Source organism: Musa acuminata, chromosome BXJ3-8 (assembly GCF_036884655.1).
Source record: "Musa acuminata AAA Group cultivar baxijiao chromosome BXJ3-8, Cavendish_Baxijiao_AAA, whole genome shotgun sequence".
Classification (NCBI taxonomy): domain Eukaryota; kingdom Viridiplantae; phylum Streptophyta; class Magnoliopsida; order Zingiberales; family Musaceae; genus Musa; species Musa acuminata.
In genome coordinates, this window is record NC_088356.1 from 6,541,163 (window position 1) to 6,560,794 (window position 19,632).

The 19,632-nt window shown below is 37.7% G+C and overlaps 2 protein-coding genes across 4 annotated transcripts; one reads left to right on the forward strand and one right to left on the reverse strand.

Moving 5' to 3' along the window:
- The first annotated feature begins 1,864 nt into the window (after nucleotides 1-1,864).
- LOC135582662 (L-ascorbate oxidase homolog) lies at nucleotides 1,865-4,034 on the forward strand. Of its 2 annotated transcripts, none has more exons than XM_065163935.1 (3): nucleotides 1,865-2,347; nucleotides 2,424-3,521; nucleotides 3,606-4,034. In XM_065163935.1, exons 1-3 carry the CDS (start codon nucleotides 2,097-2,099, stop codon nucleotides 3,901-3,903), a joined length of 1,647 nt encoding a protein of 548 aa, XP_065020007.1. In that variant the 5' UTR covers nucleotides 1,865-2,096; the 3' UTR covers nucleotides 3,904-4,034. The 2 variants fall into 2 exon arrangements, with proteins under 2 accessions (XP_065020007.1, XP_065020008.1); XM_065163936.1 differs by having other exon boundaries at nucleotides 2,211-2,347; nucleotides 2,440-3,521.
- Nucleotides 4,035-5,676: 1,642 nt separating this feature from the next.
- LOC103993433 (probable galacturonosyltransferase 7) lies at nucleotides 5,677-15,180 on the reverse strand. 2 transcript variants are annotated; one of them, XM_009413505.3, is made up of 10 exons: nucleotides 14,489-15,180; nucleotides 14,235-14,263; nucleotides 14,091-14,150; nucleotides 13,919-13,975; nucleotides 10,363-10,489; nucleotides 10,194-10,249; nucleotides 9,628-9,923; nucleotides 7,410-7,767; nucleotides 6,774-7,319; nucleotides 5,677-6,544 (listed from the first exon to the last, which is right to left on the reverse strand). In XM_009413505.3, exons 1-10 carry the CDS (start codon nucleotides 14,652-14,654, stop codon nucleotides 6,263-6,265), a joined length of 1,977 nt encoding a protein of 658 aa, XP_009411780.2. In that variant the 5' UTR covers nucleotides 14,655-15,180; the 3' UTR covers nucleotides 5,677-6,262. The 2 variants fall into 2 exon arrangements, with proteins under 2 accessions (XP_009411780.2, XP_018685042.2); XM_018829497.2 differs by lacking the exon at nucleotides 14,489-15,180 and adding an exon at nucleotides 14,354-14,468.
- Between the last annotated feature and the right edge of the window lie 4,452 nt (nucleotides 15,181-19,632).

Sequence of the window (19,632 nt, forward strand, 5' to 3'; positions counted from 1 at the left end):
TTCCCCTATAATTCGTTTTGACATTAAGATTGATGCCGTAATGTTGAGGTAACATCTCATTCTCAATTTCTTTAGAAAAAATAATATATATATATATATATATAATTTATAAAAATGACTACAAAATTCGTACAAGATATTAGAATGGACTAATAAAAATTAAGAGAAAAAAAAGTAATTTTCCTCTCTAGACTCTCTCTTGTAGTCAAGAATAAACTAATCTATAATCTAATTTCTTCTCTAAGAATAATAAGTATATTGTATTAGATTATAAAAAAATAGATTTAATATATATATATATATATATATATATTATAATTAGAAGCAATAAATATTAATTAATTACTACCATAAATCTCAAAAGCTCAATTTGTTAGAAAAAAAGTCACATATATTTATAAAATTTAATGAGAATTTTTTGTTTTTGCTAAAGTGTCATGTAAGGAAGCCCAAATTACATTACCTAATTAGCAAGTTAGCATTTACCCTATAAAGTAGGATTTTGTAGCAACATTCCACGTTCAGAAATTAATATAAAAATTTACATACAAATTAAATTAGACCAAAATAAAAATTAGTCTCAGTAGATGTAATTCTTGAAGGACCAATTCTTACCGCAATCGATATCATTTGCAATATATATATATATATATATATATATATGTATCCTTCATGTCATAAATTTGAATAAAACTATATTATATGTCTTGAGCATCCATTACGACCGAATTCATGTTTGCTTAGGTAACCAAATAAAATTCTCCTAAATGCATGATTCTTCTAATGATAATAAACAATGACCATACTTTCTCTAATAATTACATGTTAACATTATGCATAGTATACGGTTCATGTCCAAAGAGGATTATGTTCAAAGATCTATTTTTAATTTCAAATTTATTTTCAAATATCCAATGTCGATCATGCATTAAATATGGAGGTGTCAGCAATTATAATATTTTTGAAATTGAATTCATGTAGATAGTGATAAATGAGGAAGAGTATTTTCCTACTCTTCTATTTATTTATAGGGATTAGGGGACACATTTTGAAATAACTTATTCATTATCATGCACATATTCAAGATTTGTACATATGAAATTATACTTCTTGATCCTACTAGTTTTAAGATATTATACTGGTTCTGATCCATTCTCATTTTCACACAAAGCTGATCTATAGTTAGTGTTTTTATAAAAAATCCCTAAAATTTTATTTTTCTCGTACAACGCTTCTTATTTTCTAGCACTGACCTCTACTTCGCCTCAGTTCTATCGTCTCGTCGCCTTTCGCTTTTCTTCGTTGGCTCCCTCATCTTATATGATCATCGTATAAGAAGGTTTACTATCTCGTCTTTTTTGTCGATTCTCTCGTCTTCCTCTCTAGCATTGACCTTACTCACATTGTGACTCTCATATTCCCTAACTCTTTTGATTAACATGTTAGATTAAGAGTAGTAGGTGTTAGATGCCCGGACTCATGATAGAGGTTGTAGATGGGTGACCAATAGAGACTAGAAATAATTTCATCTTTTAGAACTTCAAATAAAAAGATAAAAAAAACTTATTATTATTTTTTTTATAATTTAGCATTCATATATATATATATATATATATATATATATATATATATATATATATATATATATATATATATATATATATATATATTCTGCATAGATAATTTCCTAATATAGTATACAGGTTGTTGATCTTCGACCATTGCGGCCACCCTTCACCTTCAATCTCCTCCAGTCTCGCCTCGTACGCTTTATGTGGGAGAAGACCGCGATATGAGGAGAACCAGTGGAAGGGAGAGTGGCCTTTGAACGGGCGGTTGGAGGTCCAAGTTGCCGATCTCAGCTTGCTATCCCCCTCCTCGTTCCACCCCTCTATATAACCAGCTCGAGGTCATCCCGCAAAGATCGAAGCTCTCCCCGGTTGGCCTTCTGGTAGTTCCTACCGCTACCACTTCATCTTCCCCAGTCGCTGACCGGGATCTTCCAATGGCCTCCCGCTAATTATATCCTATCCTTCCAAGGTCTGTAGCTAATAGAAGCAGAGAGAAAGAGAGAGTTTGTTAACAGAGGAAGAAAGATGTCGCGAGCCGTCGTCGTCGTGTTCATCGCCGTCTTATCGCTCCTGGGAACCTCGGCCGTCCTCGCCGAGGACCCTTATCTCTTCTTCACGTGGAACGTCACCTACGGCACCGTGTCTCCCTTGGGAGTCCCTCAGCAGGTCATCCTCATCAATGGCGAGTTCCCCGGCCCTAATATCAACTCCACCTCCAACAACAATCTTGTCATCAACGTCTTCAACAACCTCGATGAGCCCTTTCTTTTCTCATGGTATTTACTACACTCAATTATGTGCATTTTATGGCACATATGAATATGACAATGCGCATATATTTACTGTGTGAAGGAATGGGATTCAACAGAGGAAGAATTCGTGGCAAGATGGAGTCTCCGGTACCAGTTGCCCCATCGCTCCCGGCCAAAACTTCACCTACCACTTCCAGGTGAAGGACCAGATCGGCAGCTTCTACTACTACCCATCCTTGGCCATGCACAAGGCGGCCGGCGGCTTTGGCGGCCTCCGGATCAACAGCCGTCTCCTCATCCCGGTGCCGTTCGACCCCCCGGCCGACGACTACACCGTCATGATCGGTGACTGGTACACCAAGGACCACAAGACACTTGCTCGGATCCTCGACACGGGCCGCAGCATCGGCCTCCCCGCCGGCGTCCTCATCAATGGCAAGGCCGGCAAGGACGACGAGCCGCTATTCGTGATGGAGGCCGGAAAGGTGTACCGCTACCGCGTCTGCAACATTGGGACCAAGACCTCCCTCAACTTCCGCATCCAGGGACATTCCATGTTGCTGGTGGAGATGGACGGCTCTCACACCATGCAGAACACGTACGAGTCCCTCGACATCCACGTCGGCCAGTGCTTCTCCGTCCTCGTCACCGCCAACCAGGCCCCCGGGGACTACTACATGGTGGCCTCCACTCGGTTCTTGAGGAAGGAGCTCACCGCCACCGGCGTGATCCGCTACTCAGGCTCCCACACCCCGCCATCGCCCGTCCTTCCCAAGGCCCCCTCCGGCTGGGCGTGGTCGCTTAACCAGTGGCGGTCGTTCCGGTGGAACCTCACGGCCAGCGCCGCCCGGCCGAACCCCCAGGGGTCCTACCACTACGGCAGTATCGACATCACCCGCACCATCAAGCTCGCCAGCTCGCGCGCCATCATCGCTGGCAAGAACCGGTACACGCTCAACGGCGTGTCGCACGTGGAGGCCGACACCCCGCTGAAGCTCGCAGAGTACTTTGGCATCGGCGGCAAATCCTTCAAGTACAACCTGACCAGCGACGAGCCCCCATCGGGCGGAGCTCCGGCCATCCTGGCCACCAACGTCATCACGATCGAGTTCAGGACCTTCGTGGAGATCATCTTCGAGAACCCTGAGAAGAATGTGCAGTCCTACCACTTGAACGGCTACTCCTTCTTCCTCGTGGGGTACATATCTTTCTCATACCCGCAGACGTAACTCTGATATACAAATCTTTCTCGCTAAGATCGACCATTGCTGGTGGACAACAGAATGGGGCCAGGCAAATGGACGCCGGAGAGCAGGAAGACCTACAACCTTCTCGACGCGGTGAGCAGGCACGCGGTGCAGGTTTACCCTAAGTCGTGGGCGGCCATCATGCTGACGTTCGACAACGCCGGGATGTGGAACCTCAGGTCGGAGCTGTGGGAGAGGCGCTACCTGGGCCAGCAGCTCTACATCAGCGTCCAGTCGCCGGCGCGGTCACTCAGGGATGAGTACAACCTGCCCGACACGGCTTTGCTCTGCGGAGCGGTCGAAGGGCTCCCCAAGCCCGCTCCGTATACTTAAGAAGCGCCATAGATTGGTGCCCTATGATTGATCGCGTGGTGAGAGTGTGAGAAGCTTAAATTGATCAACCTCGTGTACGTTATGAAATATTCTCTTCTCTCGATCTTAATGGAGATTTTTATGATTGATTACTGTTGTTGTTTCCTGAGATTGAACATTGCGATTTACTTATCATGACTCGAAAAGAATGATAATAAAAATAATAATAATAAAGCGATGTTGCTCCAACATATTCTTTTTTAAGTAAATTGAGCAACAATCTTTAAATTTATTAATGATATCTTGACACAATGGTAAAATAGAATTCATTTATCATCGACTTAGCTTTTGTCTAATTAGTATAGGAGTCAATTTTTTTTACATCCCTTAAGAATTAGTAAAAGAAAATCCAATTAATAAAACGTGAAAACTCAAATCCAAGTAAACATTATGAATGGTCGCAAAGGCCTAAGACAATCCGTTGCACCTAAAAAAATTTTATGAATAAGTGCTCATATGACATTGATGTAGAATTGAGTAATGATCCAACCCAAGATACTACCCCAAAAACTCATCTATACATATGCTATCTGAGTTGCTCCAATATATTAAGATTAAATTTTTAGCTCTAATGTGTCACTCGAGTAGCCAAGACTTTCATTAGTCACATAATTTTCATTTGTACTAGATAGACATAAATATCAATAATAAAATAGTTTAAAGATAGAGGTTAATTTGATTCTTATAAAATCTTGATTCTCATACTCAATCGATATAAGAATAGACAATGTCATTTTATCATTATCTCTTGTAGGGAGCTTGTGAACAATTATTCATTTTAAATAAATCTCACATCATTTTACTCAAAGAATCCAAAGATGTGATAGACATGATACCTCTTTTAAGATGATGGTCCTATTACTCCACAATCATACAAGATTAAACTAATTTATTTTACTAATATAATCGACCTGAATCATTTTAATAATACTACTATCTCAACTCTAAATAGATAACTTTCTCTCTTGTGAATGATATAATCAAAGTTCAAATGCTTATAGTAGAGCACTACTTGGATTACTCTCCTTTGTATCGACGTCGATTCTAATTGTAATTAGAGTGGATATTGCGTAAAAGAGATTAGGTTCAAATTTAGGCATTTATCCAAGATGATGTAGATCAATCGAATGAGGTTGTCTTGGCACTTCAAGTGTGATTTTCTAAACGCCTATTGCTATCAATGCTTAATTTGATTGATCATTTCCTATCGTCTTACAGGAAAAATCAAACATTCCATAAATTACACCTGATCTCCCAAGGCACGACTACCATAGAAAAAGCATATAAATTCAAATTTACTCGAGATCTAAACACGTTTAAGTGGATCAGATGATTTGGATATCACAGAATGACAACAGACAAGTAATTGAATCAAGACTTAGTTAAGAGAGAGATTGTGGTTGTTCGACACATTATGAATCTGAGACCAGTCAGATCCAACGTTTGAGCGCGTCGAAAGTTCGATGTCGGGAAATGAGAGGGTTCGATTGTGAATCCAATCGAACCTGAACCCAACTAAAGTTTCTAGTTTTCGGTCAGATTCAATATCAAATCCAGTGAAATGGATACTTGAAATTATTGATACACCAAAGACTCTGAACCCACCCGCCGTCATGCGCAACTGAGTACACTACTCTTGAAAACTTACCAAAGCCTAGTCATTTCTTTATGGTGCATCTTCCGCCTGGATCGAACTCACCGGAGCTGATCACAAGACGTGCAAGAAATGACATATACTGCATATGAGATGGACATAAGAACATCAAAATACAAAATCGTTTGACTACCAAGTTTACCACACAAGTTTGTCGAGGATGAAGACCCGTCTACGTGCACTTGACAGACAAAGAATTACTAATAGGAAGACGCCGACTACACCCTTATTGCAAAAGAAAATGGAACAACAAGGGTTGGGAAAAAAAATAATAGGGGGAAAAAATAATAAATCTACAGTGGTCCAAGGATGGCATCAATCCAATTTGAGGTGCCACCCCATTAATCTTCAGACTATATATAACAAATGAATGATGGATGCAAACCAGCTAATACGTGAACTTACCTGAAACACATTGTACAAGATCAACTCTTGTAGCCTTTATCTTCCTACGCCTTTCTCTGCGGTGAAGAATCTTAGAGTTAAACCAATGCTCGCCTTGCTCGATGGCCGCTGCATAAGGACGAACGTTCCTTTCCAATTTTATTGGTGACACTTGACAGTTGAAGCATCTGATGTTTCTGCTTTAGTTGCAGACACAACAGCAAGCAAGTTTCCTCGGCTCCCCTTTTGCTTCAATTCTAATACTGTTTCTCGCAGCTGAAGCTATGGATTAACGTTGCACTCATCCATAAATCGCTCTTCTTGTGTGAGGTACTTCTTCCAGTATTTTTTGTACTTGGGAATGCCTAGATCAAGCCAAGGCTTCATGTTGCCATTATAATGCAATGCTGCCACATTTTCTATGGTGTCTTCAGGGACTCCATAATCATGACCGAGCCCTTGCTGAACCAATGCATCATCTAGAGCATATATCTGACCATGGAAAGAAAGTAAACTTGCTGGGAGTGTTGCAGCCCTCCACCCCGCCTCATTTTCATGTTGCAACTGTTATAAGCAGAAAAAGAACAAGATAAGAATTAGATGATGGATAATAGTAAGAATATTATGTCTAATGCTTGAATTTAATGAACTAGAAAAAAATTAGGCACACCAAAAAAATTTTAGACTAGTAAGTACAAATCCAGAAAAACCTGATCATTAGCAAACAAATCTTTTTATACTGGTACCACAACTGAAATTTGGAGTAAGCCAACATCTGATTTATAGCAATTACCTGATGGAGAAACCTTCTGTAAATTCCAGTGATATCATGTTCTCTCCATTTCTCCAAGTCAACTATGTTTAGTCCAGACATCCAAGCACAAGAATTACTCTCATACCCACTGGTGCCCAAGTACGGTTTCAGCTGACCCAATTTGACCCCACAAAATTGTGTCGCACCATTTACTTTTCCTCCCAAGTCAAGATTCCACAAAAATGATATGTCCTTCTGGACAACCACATCATCATCCAAAAGAATTACCTTCTTTAGATTCTTGAATATATCAGGGAGAAGAAAGTGGGAATGACCAAAAATTGAGAGGTACTTGGTTCTCATCTGCAAAGGGGTTGGTTGAGAAATAGCCTGAGAAGAGAGACGAAACTCCTCAGACACTGACAGCTCTGCCAAATCCAAGTTGCCAAAGAGATTAGCCTTAAGCTCATCAAAGTTTTGGATGTGAATGGTCGCCTTTCTGTATGAATTTCTGGCAAACCAATGTTTCATGGAATAAAAGTTCTCTTTATCAGTGATCACATGGAAAACTATGGTATCAGATTCCTGTAACAAAATGAAGATAAGTCACTGATAAACAATAGAATAAGATATTCACCATTCAAATTGTAGATCAACAGGACCAGAACACCGTACCTCAGAATTCATAACGGTAGAGTTGATAGTTACCGATAATGCAAGTATATTTCTGGAAAAGATAACATAGTGCTGAAGATTTGGACTGTCAATTTTGTGAGCAAATGGATGCTCCATATCTGATAATGGTGATTTGAAATATTCTACTGTCAGTCTCATGGAAAGGCAATGGAAACTTTTGGACATGGTCTGGACACCAAGTTGATATAGGAATGCACTTTGCTTCATATGAAAATGAGTTTCATCTTCTGTCAGATCAAGTATCTGTCTAAGTTTCCTGTCAACATTGTTGCAATCAACACTGCATGACTTGGCTTTTGCAATCGCCTCATTCAACCTTTTTATATTCTTCCCCACACTGAAAAGAAAATTCTTTGATCTTTAGAACTAATTCTAAATGATAAAAGAAAGAATGATGAATGCAATATCTTAACGAGATTTTTCATAGTCTAATCTCATGAAAGTTTCAATGACCAGGTTCAGAGCAAAACATACTGGTTATCTTATATAACCACAAAAGCATTTCAAATTTGGGGTTCTTTATAACCTTCTGCTCGGGATTGTGGTTGGTGGGTGGGTTTCAATGTTTAACTTCTGTTAACCACAAATTAAGTATTCAACATATTAATATCAATATTAGAGAACCAAAACCAAGAGAGATGAGATATAATGTTTAGAACAGGTCTAATCCTGGCATTGCATTGTGTTTTATTCTCCACACACTTGAAACAACAAGATAGTTTGTTGCCAGGTTTTGGGGGTCAGTTTTGTTTTGACAGCAAAATTAAAAGATGTTCTCGTCAAAAGATGTTTCAATCAAAGGAATGAAGCTTAAATGAAACCGTAAAGCAAATCCTCTTTCTTCATTGAGTGACAGAAAATTTTAATCAGCATTCCATTTCAGAATCGTTGGCATAGCTCAAATTTCTGCTTTAGAGATAAATAGCACATCATATATGTCAATATCGTACACATAGAACTCATATTAAGGCCAACCAGCTTGGATCAGAAGGAAAATAATACCACAGAGGAGATGAAAGGATAGAGAGAGTGTGTGAGTCCTTAGGCTCTCAAGACAAGAGAATTTTCTAGAAGCCCCTCTTTAGAAGGCCTTTCCTGTAAAGGTCCTCCACAAAGTTAGATCAGATGAAACCTCTTTACCATCAATGCCATAAGAAAGTCCAAAATTCAAGAATAAAAATGTAGTCTGTCATGAATTAGGTGTAAGCAAGAGGAGAAAGCAGAAAAGCATAGGTAAATTAAAAAAAGGAGATGCTGGGAAGAAAGAAATTAGTGGAATCAACTAAGAAGATTATATTTTATTTAAAATAACCAATACATACTTCAGAATTTTCAGTAAACCCGAGCTACAAGACATGAAGTAGGTTGGCAATTTGGATCTTTTCTTGCCATTCAGCACTACTAGGGAAATTGAGGCAATTTGGCAAGTTGTCTAGGCTTCAGATCAAGCATGATAGTCACAGCAAGGAGCAACAAACTCTTGCCACTGCTGAACATCTGAAGGGAAATTGGAGTGGAGAAAGATGAAATTGGAGAGAAGAAAGACCATGGAGAAACAAGACATCAATAATATGGGAGGTGCATTTTAATTTTAACTAAAGAAATATTTCCACTGTTTTTTGAGTTTCTCTTTTCTATTTTTCTTTTCTCTTTAGAAACTTCAACCCTCTCACTCAACTAGGTGACGATTTTTCTCATTTCATTATTGTGGTTGATTGTGGAAAAGCCACCAAAAGTATATTGCTCCAACTTTCTGTGAGAAAAAACACCAAAAGTTTGTGGATTGCAAAAAAGAATGGATGTACCATCAAACTAAGCAAACAAATGTAAGGATAAACTCATGATTCCATTGGGTAGAAGCAAGTTGAAGTTGCTCCAGTCAGACATGACTCAGTAAAACTGATAAAGACAAAACAAGGTTACCAACTGGATTTGGACCATCTCACAATAGCATCAAGAACTAGGTTGCCCTTTTACACCACTATAACTCCACTCCATTATAGGCATATATCTGATATAGTTCATAATTAACTTATGTATACTTATTAGGACAAGACTTCCTAGAATATTTGGACATTTATAAGCTGGGACTACATTCTTTATCATGAAGAACTTATGAATTAACTCATATAATACAGGGAACCAAAAGTTCTAAATCCTGAAGCAAAAAATCCAGCAATAATAAGAGATTACTTACAATGGTGGAAGATCAGGATCAGAAACTGCTTCACTAAGCATGCGCTCATGATCCTGAATTTTCAGTTTCAGTTCACGTGTTAGGTTTTCTTGACCCTGAAGTTTTGCAATGCTCGGATAGTAAGCTCTTGCCACGAAAAGCTGATCCTTCAATCTCTTCACAACAGAATCTTTCATTACTTCCCTGTGTTCTCTGGACCATAGGCAATAGCTTCCAAATTCAAGTTCACAGGAGCTCTCTGTCTCATAAGCATTTGAAGCTTTGTCACGGTTCTTCTTTCCATCTTCCCCACCAATCTGTAACAACATAATAATTATATACTCAGGAAAGCATAGAAATAAAAACCATAAGGCATCAAGAGCTAGAATCAGTTCACATACAAGGCATAAAACAAGGTCAAATTACAATATGTGTCAAAATAAACAAAAGGAAAATTAGCATATTACTTAATAATACAAATAATAAGCGTGCAACTTTGCTACACTTACTAGTCAGTTGGTTAAATCAGCCACCGCAATACTAAACACAAGATTGTGTAAATTTCTAAAGGTATCTAGATTTCTTACTCTATTACTCAGAGATGAAGGTTCCTTCGGAGCAACATTATTTTCTGTAAGTGGACCTGCACATGATTGGTACATGTTTCCATGGTTAAAAAAAGCGCTATGGAACAAAAGAAATGATACATCTTTGGGTACAACGAGGATCCACATGTAGTTATCCCGAGTTACATACCTTTCGATATGGATGCCTCATTCTTTGTTATAGGCTGAGAGGTATGGTCCTTTGGTTGCAAAGTAGATGGTGAACTACCAGTGTTGTTGATTCTCATGTATTCATCAGGTGACACACTATTAGCATCCTGATACAAAAGCAATTAAAAATTTCTTTTTTCAGAAAACCGTAGTCAACAACATAAGAACTTGAATAAGTTTTACCTCTGGAATTTAATTTTTTTTTCCCTGTCTATAGGTACATTATAAATTTTCCAAGATTCAATTTTCAGATTTATATGTATCCTAAAGATTAATCATGCATAAAAAATGGCATAATTTTAGAATTGGAGATGAAAAATGAGGAAAAATATATTAAAGGAAACTTTTGTTGCAACTGAATTTATCCACTGCTGAAACCACTAATTTTGAAATACCCACATTGTACTATATATCCCAGCCAAAGTCAAATAACAGTTTCAAGATCAGGGATCACTCATCACAACCAGTGGACTTATTGAGTACCATGGATGAGCAACAACTTGAGCTTGACAAGATCTTTTTCCTCTGACTTCGCACTTCATGAGATTCAGAATGATAAAACAGATTTTAACTGGTTACAATGTTGGCAAAGGCTGTGAGGCATGAAGAACAGATTTCAACCAGGTTGCACGTGAAAATTTGATAAACTAATAGATTCAAAGCACAGAAATCTGGTGTGCATCATTCAAGAGTACAGCACTATAAGGGTACTTTGGATGTACTTGATGGTAAAATGCACCAACTTTGTCAAAAGACCAGTTCAAACATCAACCCTCAGAATGTTGCAAAATGCACTTCCTAACACCGTCCGATCACCAATTCACTATTATACCAGAAACATACAAAAATTGTTGAGTACCCTTTGGTTACATGAGGGTATTTAACTAGGTGTCTAAATGGGTGTGGGAAACATTGCTCTAAAAGTAATAGTCGACTTCTTGCTATCTTCTGTGAAACTATGATTAAATGCCAACAAATTATGCTGATATTGGTTTATAAAAATCATACTTAAAAATAGGCAAATTACTAACCATAGATTCCTTGTGCAAGACATAGGCCATACAAGAGAGAAATCAAGGGTACAATTGAAGTTAAGGAGCTCAACAAGCTAACTAATATATTTAAAACCTGTGCGGAGAAAATCTAGCTCCATTTATTCCACTTTAAAGCAAAGTAAGGATCCTTCAATCCATATCTTCAAAAGCATCATCTGATTTTCGGTCTATCTAGCACTCCTTTACACTAACCAATCCGTGTTAACCATATGAAAAATATCTTCTTCAGTCTCTCCTTCCTACTAGACAATAAAGTTAAAACATCAAATTCCTATAATTTTGAGGACTTTTTGTCCATATATTTTAATTATATTTTCAATCTTTTCTTTGACTAGCTAAAGTTGCACTTCATGTAATTGGTCTTAAACTACTATATTTAAAACCCTAGATTTTCTTTTAATTGTCTCTATAGCTCATGTTCAGAGTTGATCCCAAGTCAGACTCCCATCAATCAGAACAATGTTGTCAATGAACAATATACAGCACAGAAGTTCAATGATGATATGCCTAGTAGTTCATAGTTTTTTCTTAGTAGTTCATAGTTATTAATGCAAAAAGATAAGAACTTAATGTTGATCCTTAATCCAAGACTATAATAACTGTAAACTTAGAAATAACATAACCTCATTTACAAATGCCAATTATCCCAATCAATCAGACATGTCATTGAATATATCAACATGACCACTATAAATCCGTTTTATTCTCCAAAATAAAAAATTGTTTTGTACCATGCCACTCCAGTGGCAGTTGAACTCATACTGTTCTAATTAGTACAGAACCAATAGCTTGGTGACACACTTTAACACCCAAAAAAACAAACCCTCAATTCAACCCAAAAATAGCAGGACCAGTAACCTGTCATATGCCAAATCAAGTGTCATCAGATCAGACCAATACCGACTTAATTCCAGTTAATCTCCCAGCCATATTATTGGCCTATCAGCTGCAATGGCAAGGTCTCATGCCCTAAACCACGTGTTTTCAACATTGCACTCTCCATTGGACTTGCTGAAAATCAACTAAAATTAGACAATTAAAGCAAGATCAGTACAACACTCTCGATCCATATAGCAGAATAACAAGGTATTATATATACACTTGATATTGGTTTTGGCAACCAATCAATCTGATACAATAGCAGTATGTTGGATGGTAAACTGAACTATACCACCCAATAGCATTAAATATATTAATATACAAATAAAAATAATCTGTTTATGTGCATACATTTTGGAACCAGTACTTTGTTGAAAGGGTAATACTGCATGTATTATATACTGGTCCAAGAAATATCTATGCCCTTGGAAAAGAGTACTCTTGTCAAGGCAGCCACTGCAACTGTATTAAGAGAAATACAGACTCGAGACAGTGGATCAAAGAAATGGAGAGAGAGAGAGAGAGAGAGAGAGAGAGGGTAAGTTATTGCTTTGACTCCCACAACTTTATAGGAGAGATGGAAAAATTATGACATAAACATGTCAATTTGTTCTTTAACTTTTTTAAAATAAACTTCTTAGAGTATATGATACATGAAACTGTCACATCTTAGCATATACATATTTTATATTCTCCATGGTTTTCTTTTATTTTGTGATCCTAGTCCAACAAATTTTGTCAATCCCCATATGAGATCCCTAGATCCCCAGATACTGCTCATTACAGCATATATCTTTAAATGTAGATAAACTTCGAAACCAAGATAAAAAAGCACCAACTGATATAGGAAAGTAGGAAAAAATTCTACTAAGGATCAAATTATGATGTAAATTGGAAGTGATCAATTAGAATTGCAGGAAATTGTATTTCAATTTTGATTCTAACTAAATTGAAAAATAACAGTAATCACAGAGAACATATTGTAAAAGACATACATGTATGTAACAACGAAAAAAGTAGATCTTCCCAGTGTCTAGCACCTAAATTGGAATCATGAAAGCGATTAACAGAAAGGTTTTCTCCAAAACAATCTTTCGTCCACCATTTATCAAATAATGTGGCCACGCAAAGAAGCAGGTGAGACATGGCATTAGTTCAAAATCCAATACCCATTGCTTAAGGCTAATAAAGGACTCCCTACATGATCAATAACAAGCAGAATAAAGCGTCTCCATACTTCTCCGACAGTGGAGAGTAAAACTTAACCAGTTTGGGACCCAAATAATTGAGAAGAAACCTAAGACGGCAAGAATTGCATCAAGGAATGAAGGAAAGGTACAAAATTGGTTACAGTCTACATGACTGGCAATACATAAATTTGAAAATACCACCAAAAAATTAATATTTAACATACTCCTGTGACTTCTCCCTTTCCAGCATTCCAAATTCTCCAAGGCAGATGTGAGTCTCATTAAAAAAGAATACAAGACAGAATCCTTTCATTGCAGTAGAACAATGATGAAGCACCAAGCTCTAGTTAAGTAAAAAAGCAATAACAATTATAATAATAATAAAAGCCTGATAATTAGGTGTAGGATGAACCTTCTGGAAAGGTGGCGCAAATCTGTTCATAAGGTTAAGAACCCTTCGCTGATCATCCTGTCAAATTCCAGATTATAAAATCATACAATAATCTGAGAACCGAGCAGGCCGATAAAAGAGCCCAATTAAGACGATGACCAGAGATAGTTGAGGAGAGAGAAAAAAAGAGAACCTCTGAGGGAGTCTGATCTTGACCACCGCCCACATTATGGTAATTCTCAAACGTAGTTTCCTACACATGAATCAAAACCAACAACATTGTGAAATCAACCAATCAAAACGATTCCTCTAACATCAGCCTAGTAGGTTTCCTCACCTGCTGGGAGCGATCATCAACCAAGTATCCTGCAGCCAATGAAAGATGCGGAATAAAAGATGTCAAGAAAGGAGCTTCAGATCCAGAAACAGAAAATGCAATCGAAAGAACAATCGAACCCCGGATCTCCCAGACACCACACGCGCAGTGCGGAAATCCGACTCCGACCGCGCACCGCGGTCGAACCAGTGCTCCTCGCGGGGGAGATCTGAGGCGAAGGTTAGGGTTTTAGAAGCAGATCTGGGATGACGCACCGGACGGGAAGCGGTTGTGGAGGCCGAGAAGGAAGGCGAGTGGGACGAGCAGCGAGAAGACGACGAGGGCCAACACGGCCGCAGCTTGCCCCTTCCACCGCCGCTTCGACGCCGGCTGGGCGACCACCGATCCTCCGCCGGCACCGGCGGAGCCGTACCCTTTCATCTCCTTTCACCTCCCGGAGCTCTCTCTCTCTCTCTCTCTCTCTCTCTCAAACCTAGCTCCTCTTCTTCCTCGTTTCCTTCCCGCGAAATCTCAACTACTAGTATGATTCTCTCTCATTATCATTGAGACGACATCCAAATCAATGTGGGAAGATCTCTCGCCCGCTCTCCCTCCCTCTTTATCTATATCTCTCGCTATTTTGGTGTAATTGCTTCAGTTAAGATTGATCTCCGATTGCATTCTAAGCACTGACACCCACAGAATGAGGAAAGAGGCGAGCGGAGGATAGGGAGGGGAGAGAACCGGAACGGATCGTATATAAAAAGGAAGAGCCTCGATCCCTTTCTCTATGTAAAATGGGGATTCGGCAGGCCACGTACGGTTTGCAAGACACAACACACACCCACACACACAGGAAATAACTATTCCTCTTCTCTTCTATGATTTATTGGAACCAGTTGCCATGGTCGCGATATAGCGCGTTTATTGGGGGGGAGAGGAGAGGAGATTTGATTGATCCATGTCCGATCTCCGATCCATGTGAACAACCAAATCTCGGATTTAATAGGGGATTTATTAGTCGACGAGGACGACGACCTCATCGATCACGCTCGAGCGCGAATCTCAACATCATCTGATGGGTTCTTTGTTTTAAGTGACAAAAGTAGGCCTCACTTTCTCGATGCATACTTGTCATGGAATGGGAATACGTGTGTGTGTACGTTGTCGGGTCTGTTCGAGCTTACTAAGTAACATTCCAAGTCCATTGACAATTTCGCACCCCACTAACTGAATATTGAGATTTAATTTCGGTCAGCGTATAGATCAAAATTAGTTGGACTCTTGAATTAGAGATGTAGAACTTCAAGATATGATATCACAGATATAATTATCGTAATCTTAAATTTTTTTATTTTACTTTTAAATTTTATTATTATTTTATATTTTGATTTTCCGACACGTTAGGGTTTGGATGGAACAAATTTTTAGGGTTCGAGTTTACTACAAATTGGTATTGAAAAATTGAAAGATTTGATAATTGATGTTACAAAAACTATATTGAGTAGGTAACCACTCTTCCAAAGTTAATGGAGTCAAAATATTAGTAAATATGAATTATGATGGATATATTTTTTTTTATATGAATACAATTTCATTGATTCTTTATTTTGAATAGTACAACGTTGATGGACTCTATTTCGTCATTTTTTCGGTACTAATACATTTGCTCCAAGAAAAATTATATTGATAATGACCCTTTAACCAGTACATATATATTAAAATTAGAATAGATAATTTTGAATCGATTAAATATAAATTAAAAACAAATAAGTTTAATAATAAAGACTCGATAGAATACTTATCAATGAAGCCTTTAACGACCTTTTCTCACATCAAAGTTCACTTAGCACCATGCAAATGGGATTCTTTGGGATCTTGCAAAAGGTGCTCGGAGGATTTTAGAAAAATGGGCACTGTGTGATTGCCAATGGGGATTATTGGGGTGAATGATTGATAATGATTGAAGTAGAAATTGTTTTTATAAGCTTTCATGAACGAAATAAAAAGAATTTAATTGATGGTACAAAAAGCAATCAAGTTGCATACACATTTCAACAACAATTTTAGAGATGATGCAAATTTGCATTTGCTTGGGCGTGTTAGAAGAGGTGGGTGAGGCATTCAATCGATCGAGCAACCAAAACAGGCAACAAAGAGAAGGGGCCACTGGTTATTAGTGAGTGGCATGCCAAGTTATCATTGGATCCCATGATTTCTGTCGGCAAAGCCCGTCGTTTTCAGGTGCGGCATTCTGCTGCGCTCCCTCCTCGCGCCGACGGCCCCTTCGCACTTGCCGATTTGGAAGCCAACAGAGAACAGAGAGGACGACGTCAGATGCCACCGTTTGTTTCTGCTGCCACCTCTCCTCATCTGTGTACGCAATTATACGAATGACAGGTCAATGGCAGAAGGCTGTCGTCGCTGTTTTCCTTTTGATGGTTGACGCTTTCCAATGGGCTGCTGAGGATTATGTGCTCTTTCATGTCCTCACAACCCACAGCTAATGGGAAATCTGAACAAGCACAGCTGCTTCTTCTTCTCCCCGCCGTGTCGACGACGCATGCACGCATCCACTTGGCCTCGACTTGTGCTTGATGTCATGCACACCTTATCTCCACATGTATACATACATACAAGAGACTAAGAATAGAACACTGGCTCTCCTCCTATGGGTATTGTGAGCACGAGGCTGCTTCTCTATGCCAGAGTTTACTATGAATCAACCTCTTTCCTGAGTGAGTTCATCATTCCTCTCCAGTACTAAATAAGTGTCAATTAAGGTGTCAAGCAAACTTCCTCGGTCTAAGGTGTTGTTCTCAAAGCAGCTCATAAGGAGGCTATTCGTCCTATGGAATGATAGTTTGCATTGAGCTGAGGAGATTAATATGACTTGTTACTGTGTTTTCTCTTTTCCGGGCTCGATGAGAATTCGAGATGTCTCCTAAGTCGTATAGTGTTTCCATACACAAAGTTCAAACGTGTGGTGTTATTATGACGCCCAACAGTTCGATACAGACATTTATCGTTGAATGATGATCGATACTTTCGTATAATCCTTCAGTTCGAACATTATTAAGTTTAATATAAAAAGGACTTTCAAATGCATCCTTTAGTCCATTTGAGAACATAATCTTATATTTTCATACATCATATGGACTATTATCGACTTGGATGTTTGAGCATAGATTATATTCAAACCCTCCATATATTAGACAACCAAAATATAAAATAATAATTTTAATATAAAGCTTTAGCAGAGTGTTAATATGTCATGGAATGGAATGCATGTTAATATGTCATATGCCAAATGCATCTATCTTGTAAATTAAGAATCAATATATTTCAAATGTCAACATCAAGGCTGGGATTGGTTATGCACAATATAATCGACAAGATCGAACATGCACAAAAACATGTTCATCAAACAAACAAACAAGAGAGAGAGAGAGAGAGAGAGAGAGAGAGAGAAATTGATAATGAAAGTAAAATAATTCATCAAACATAACTATTATAAACTTTCTAGATTATTGTTATGCACATCAAACTAAAAATTTTTAGAACTTATCAACTAATGACAATTCCTCTTTCGACTAATGCATCTCTAATAATTGTGCTAATGAAACATAAAAATGAACAAAGGAAAAATGATTTAGAAATACACATATCCGGAGGCATGTAAGAAAATGATTTATTTTCCTGTATTTATGATTTCTTCCTCGGTTCTTTTTCCGATCATATTTTGAACATTAAATATTTTTCTATATCTTGACTTTTCATGTTCATCTCCTCCTCCACCTCTTCTTTTCCTTAGTATCAATTTAAATAAAGTTGGATAAAATTAGCTAGCAGAATGAATTCAATTGATTCTAATTCTTATCAAAAAAAATTTCAATAGGCATCTAATTTTGAGAATTTATTATATAATATATATATATATATATATATATATATATATATATATATATATATATATATGTGTGTGTGTGTGTGTGTGTGTGTGTGCGCGTGCGCGCGCGCGCGTGGGCGCATGCATGTGTATGAATATATGTGAAAATATCGCGTGTTGCATAATTTTATATAAAATCAAGCTCGTAAATACATAATCAATGTTTAACAAGTGATGTATATGAATATATGTGGTGTGTGTGTGCAATATGTAAAAATATCGCGTTTTGCATGATTTTATATAAAATCAAGCTCGTAAATACATAATCAATGTTTAACAAGTGATGTATATGAATATATGTGGTGTGTGTGTGCACAATATGTAAAAATATCGTGTGTTGCATGATTTTATATAAAATCAAGCTCGTAAATATATAATCAATGCTTAACAAGTGAGGTAGAATTTATTACTCGAAATTAAAACAGGGTTTTGTGTAGTTAAGATCACTGTATTGAGACTTGGTGTAATGGTTTGGAAAATCTCACACATGAAACCGATTCAACCCGATGAAATCTTTTAGATATAAGTTTGTGTTCTATGAGTAAAATTTCTTTTATAATTTAATTGCACAGTACAAAAATTCAGCATTTGCATAATCAATTTGGATATGCATTTCTCAATCAATTTCACTACAAATCAATAAGACAATTATCATTTAAAAATTTAAATTAAGAGGAACTAAAGATAATAATTGATTTTTTTATTTTTTTGGCCTCAGAACTTGTCAAATGCCTTACGAAGAGGTTTCTGACACCCTTATAATCAAATGTAAATAGGAAGTGATCCATCGCTATAAAATAGAGAGGTATTCGATATTTTGTATAAGGAATCATAAAGTATAAAATCAAATGTAATTGTAACAATATTAAGCAACTAAAAATAGAGAGCATCAATACTTTACGTAAAAAAATATAATAAAAAATCACAAGGTATTTGAACACATCCATTAATCAATAAGGATGAAGTGCGGAGGTTTACGATGATAATATGAAATCCAAAGAGCACATAAGAAATTTTTGGTACAAACCAAAAAAGAATAATCTTCTTGCAGAGAAATTAAGGTAGTGATCCATTGATAAGCCCAAACTCCAGTTAGTATCGAGCACTCACGTATGGTGTCAAGTGTCTATTGGTTGATGGAATGTGAATCGACTCGCTGATATGATGGGTCAAAGTTGACCAATGCCAAGTCGCGTTGGCTCAGTCAACTCTCAGGCTGTTAATATTCCCCCCATTAAGCAGAGGAATTCGCCAATTGTCTCGCCACCATTTACGGCCCTCTCAGCTGATAACGTCACACATGCAAACGTATTGTCAACCGTAATGGTGGGAAAGACTTTGCTTCACTACCAAAGCGCATTTCGACTCTGATAACCCAAATAAACATGTCGATCTGACTTCACAGCCATGTAAAGCACGCACCCACAGATATATAACTATATCACCACCATCCTTTCGTTGTTGGTGTTG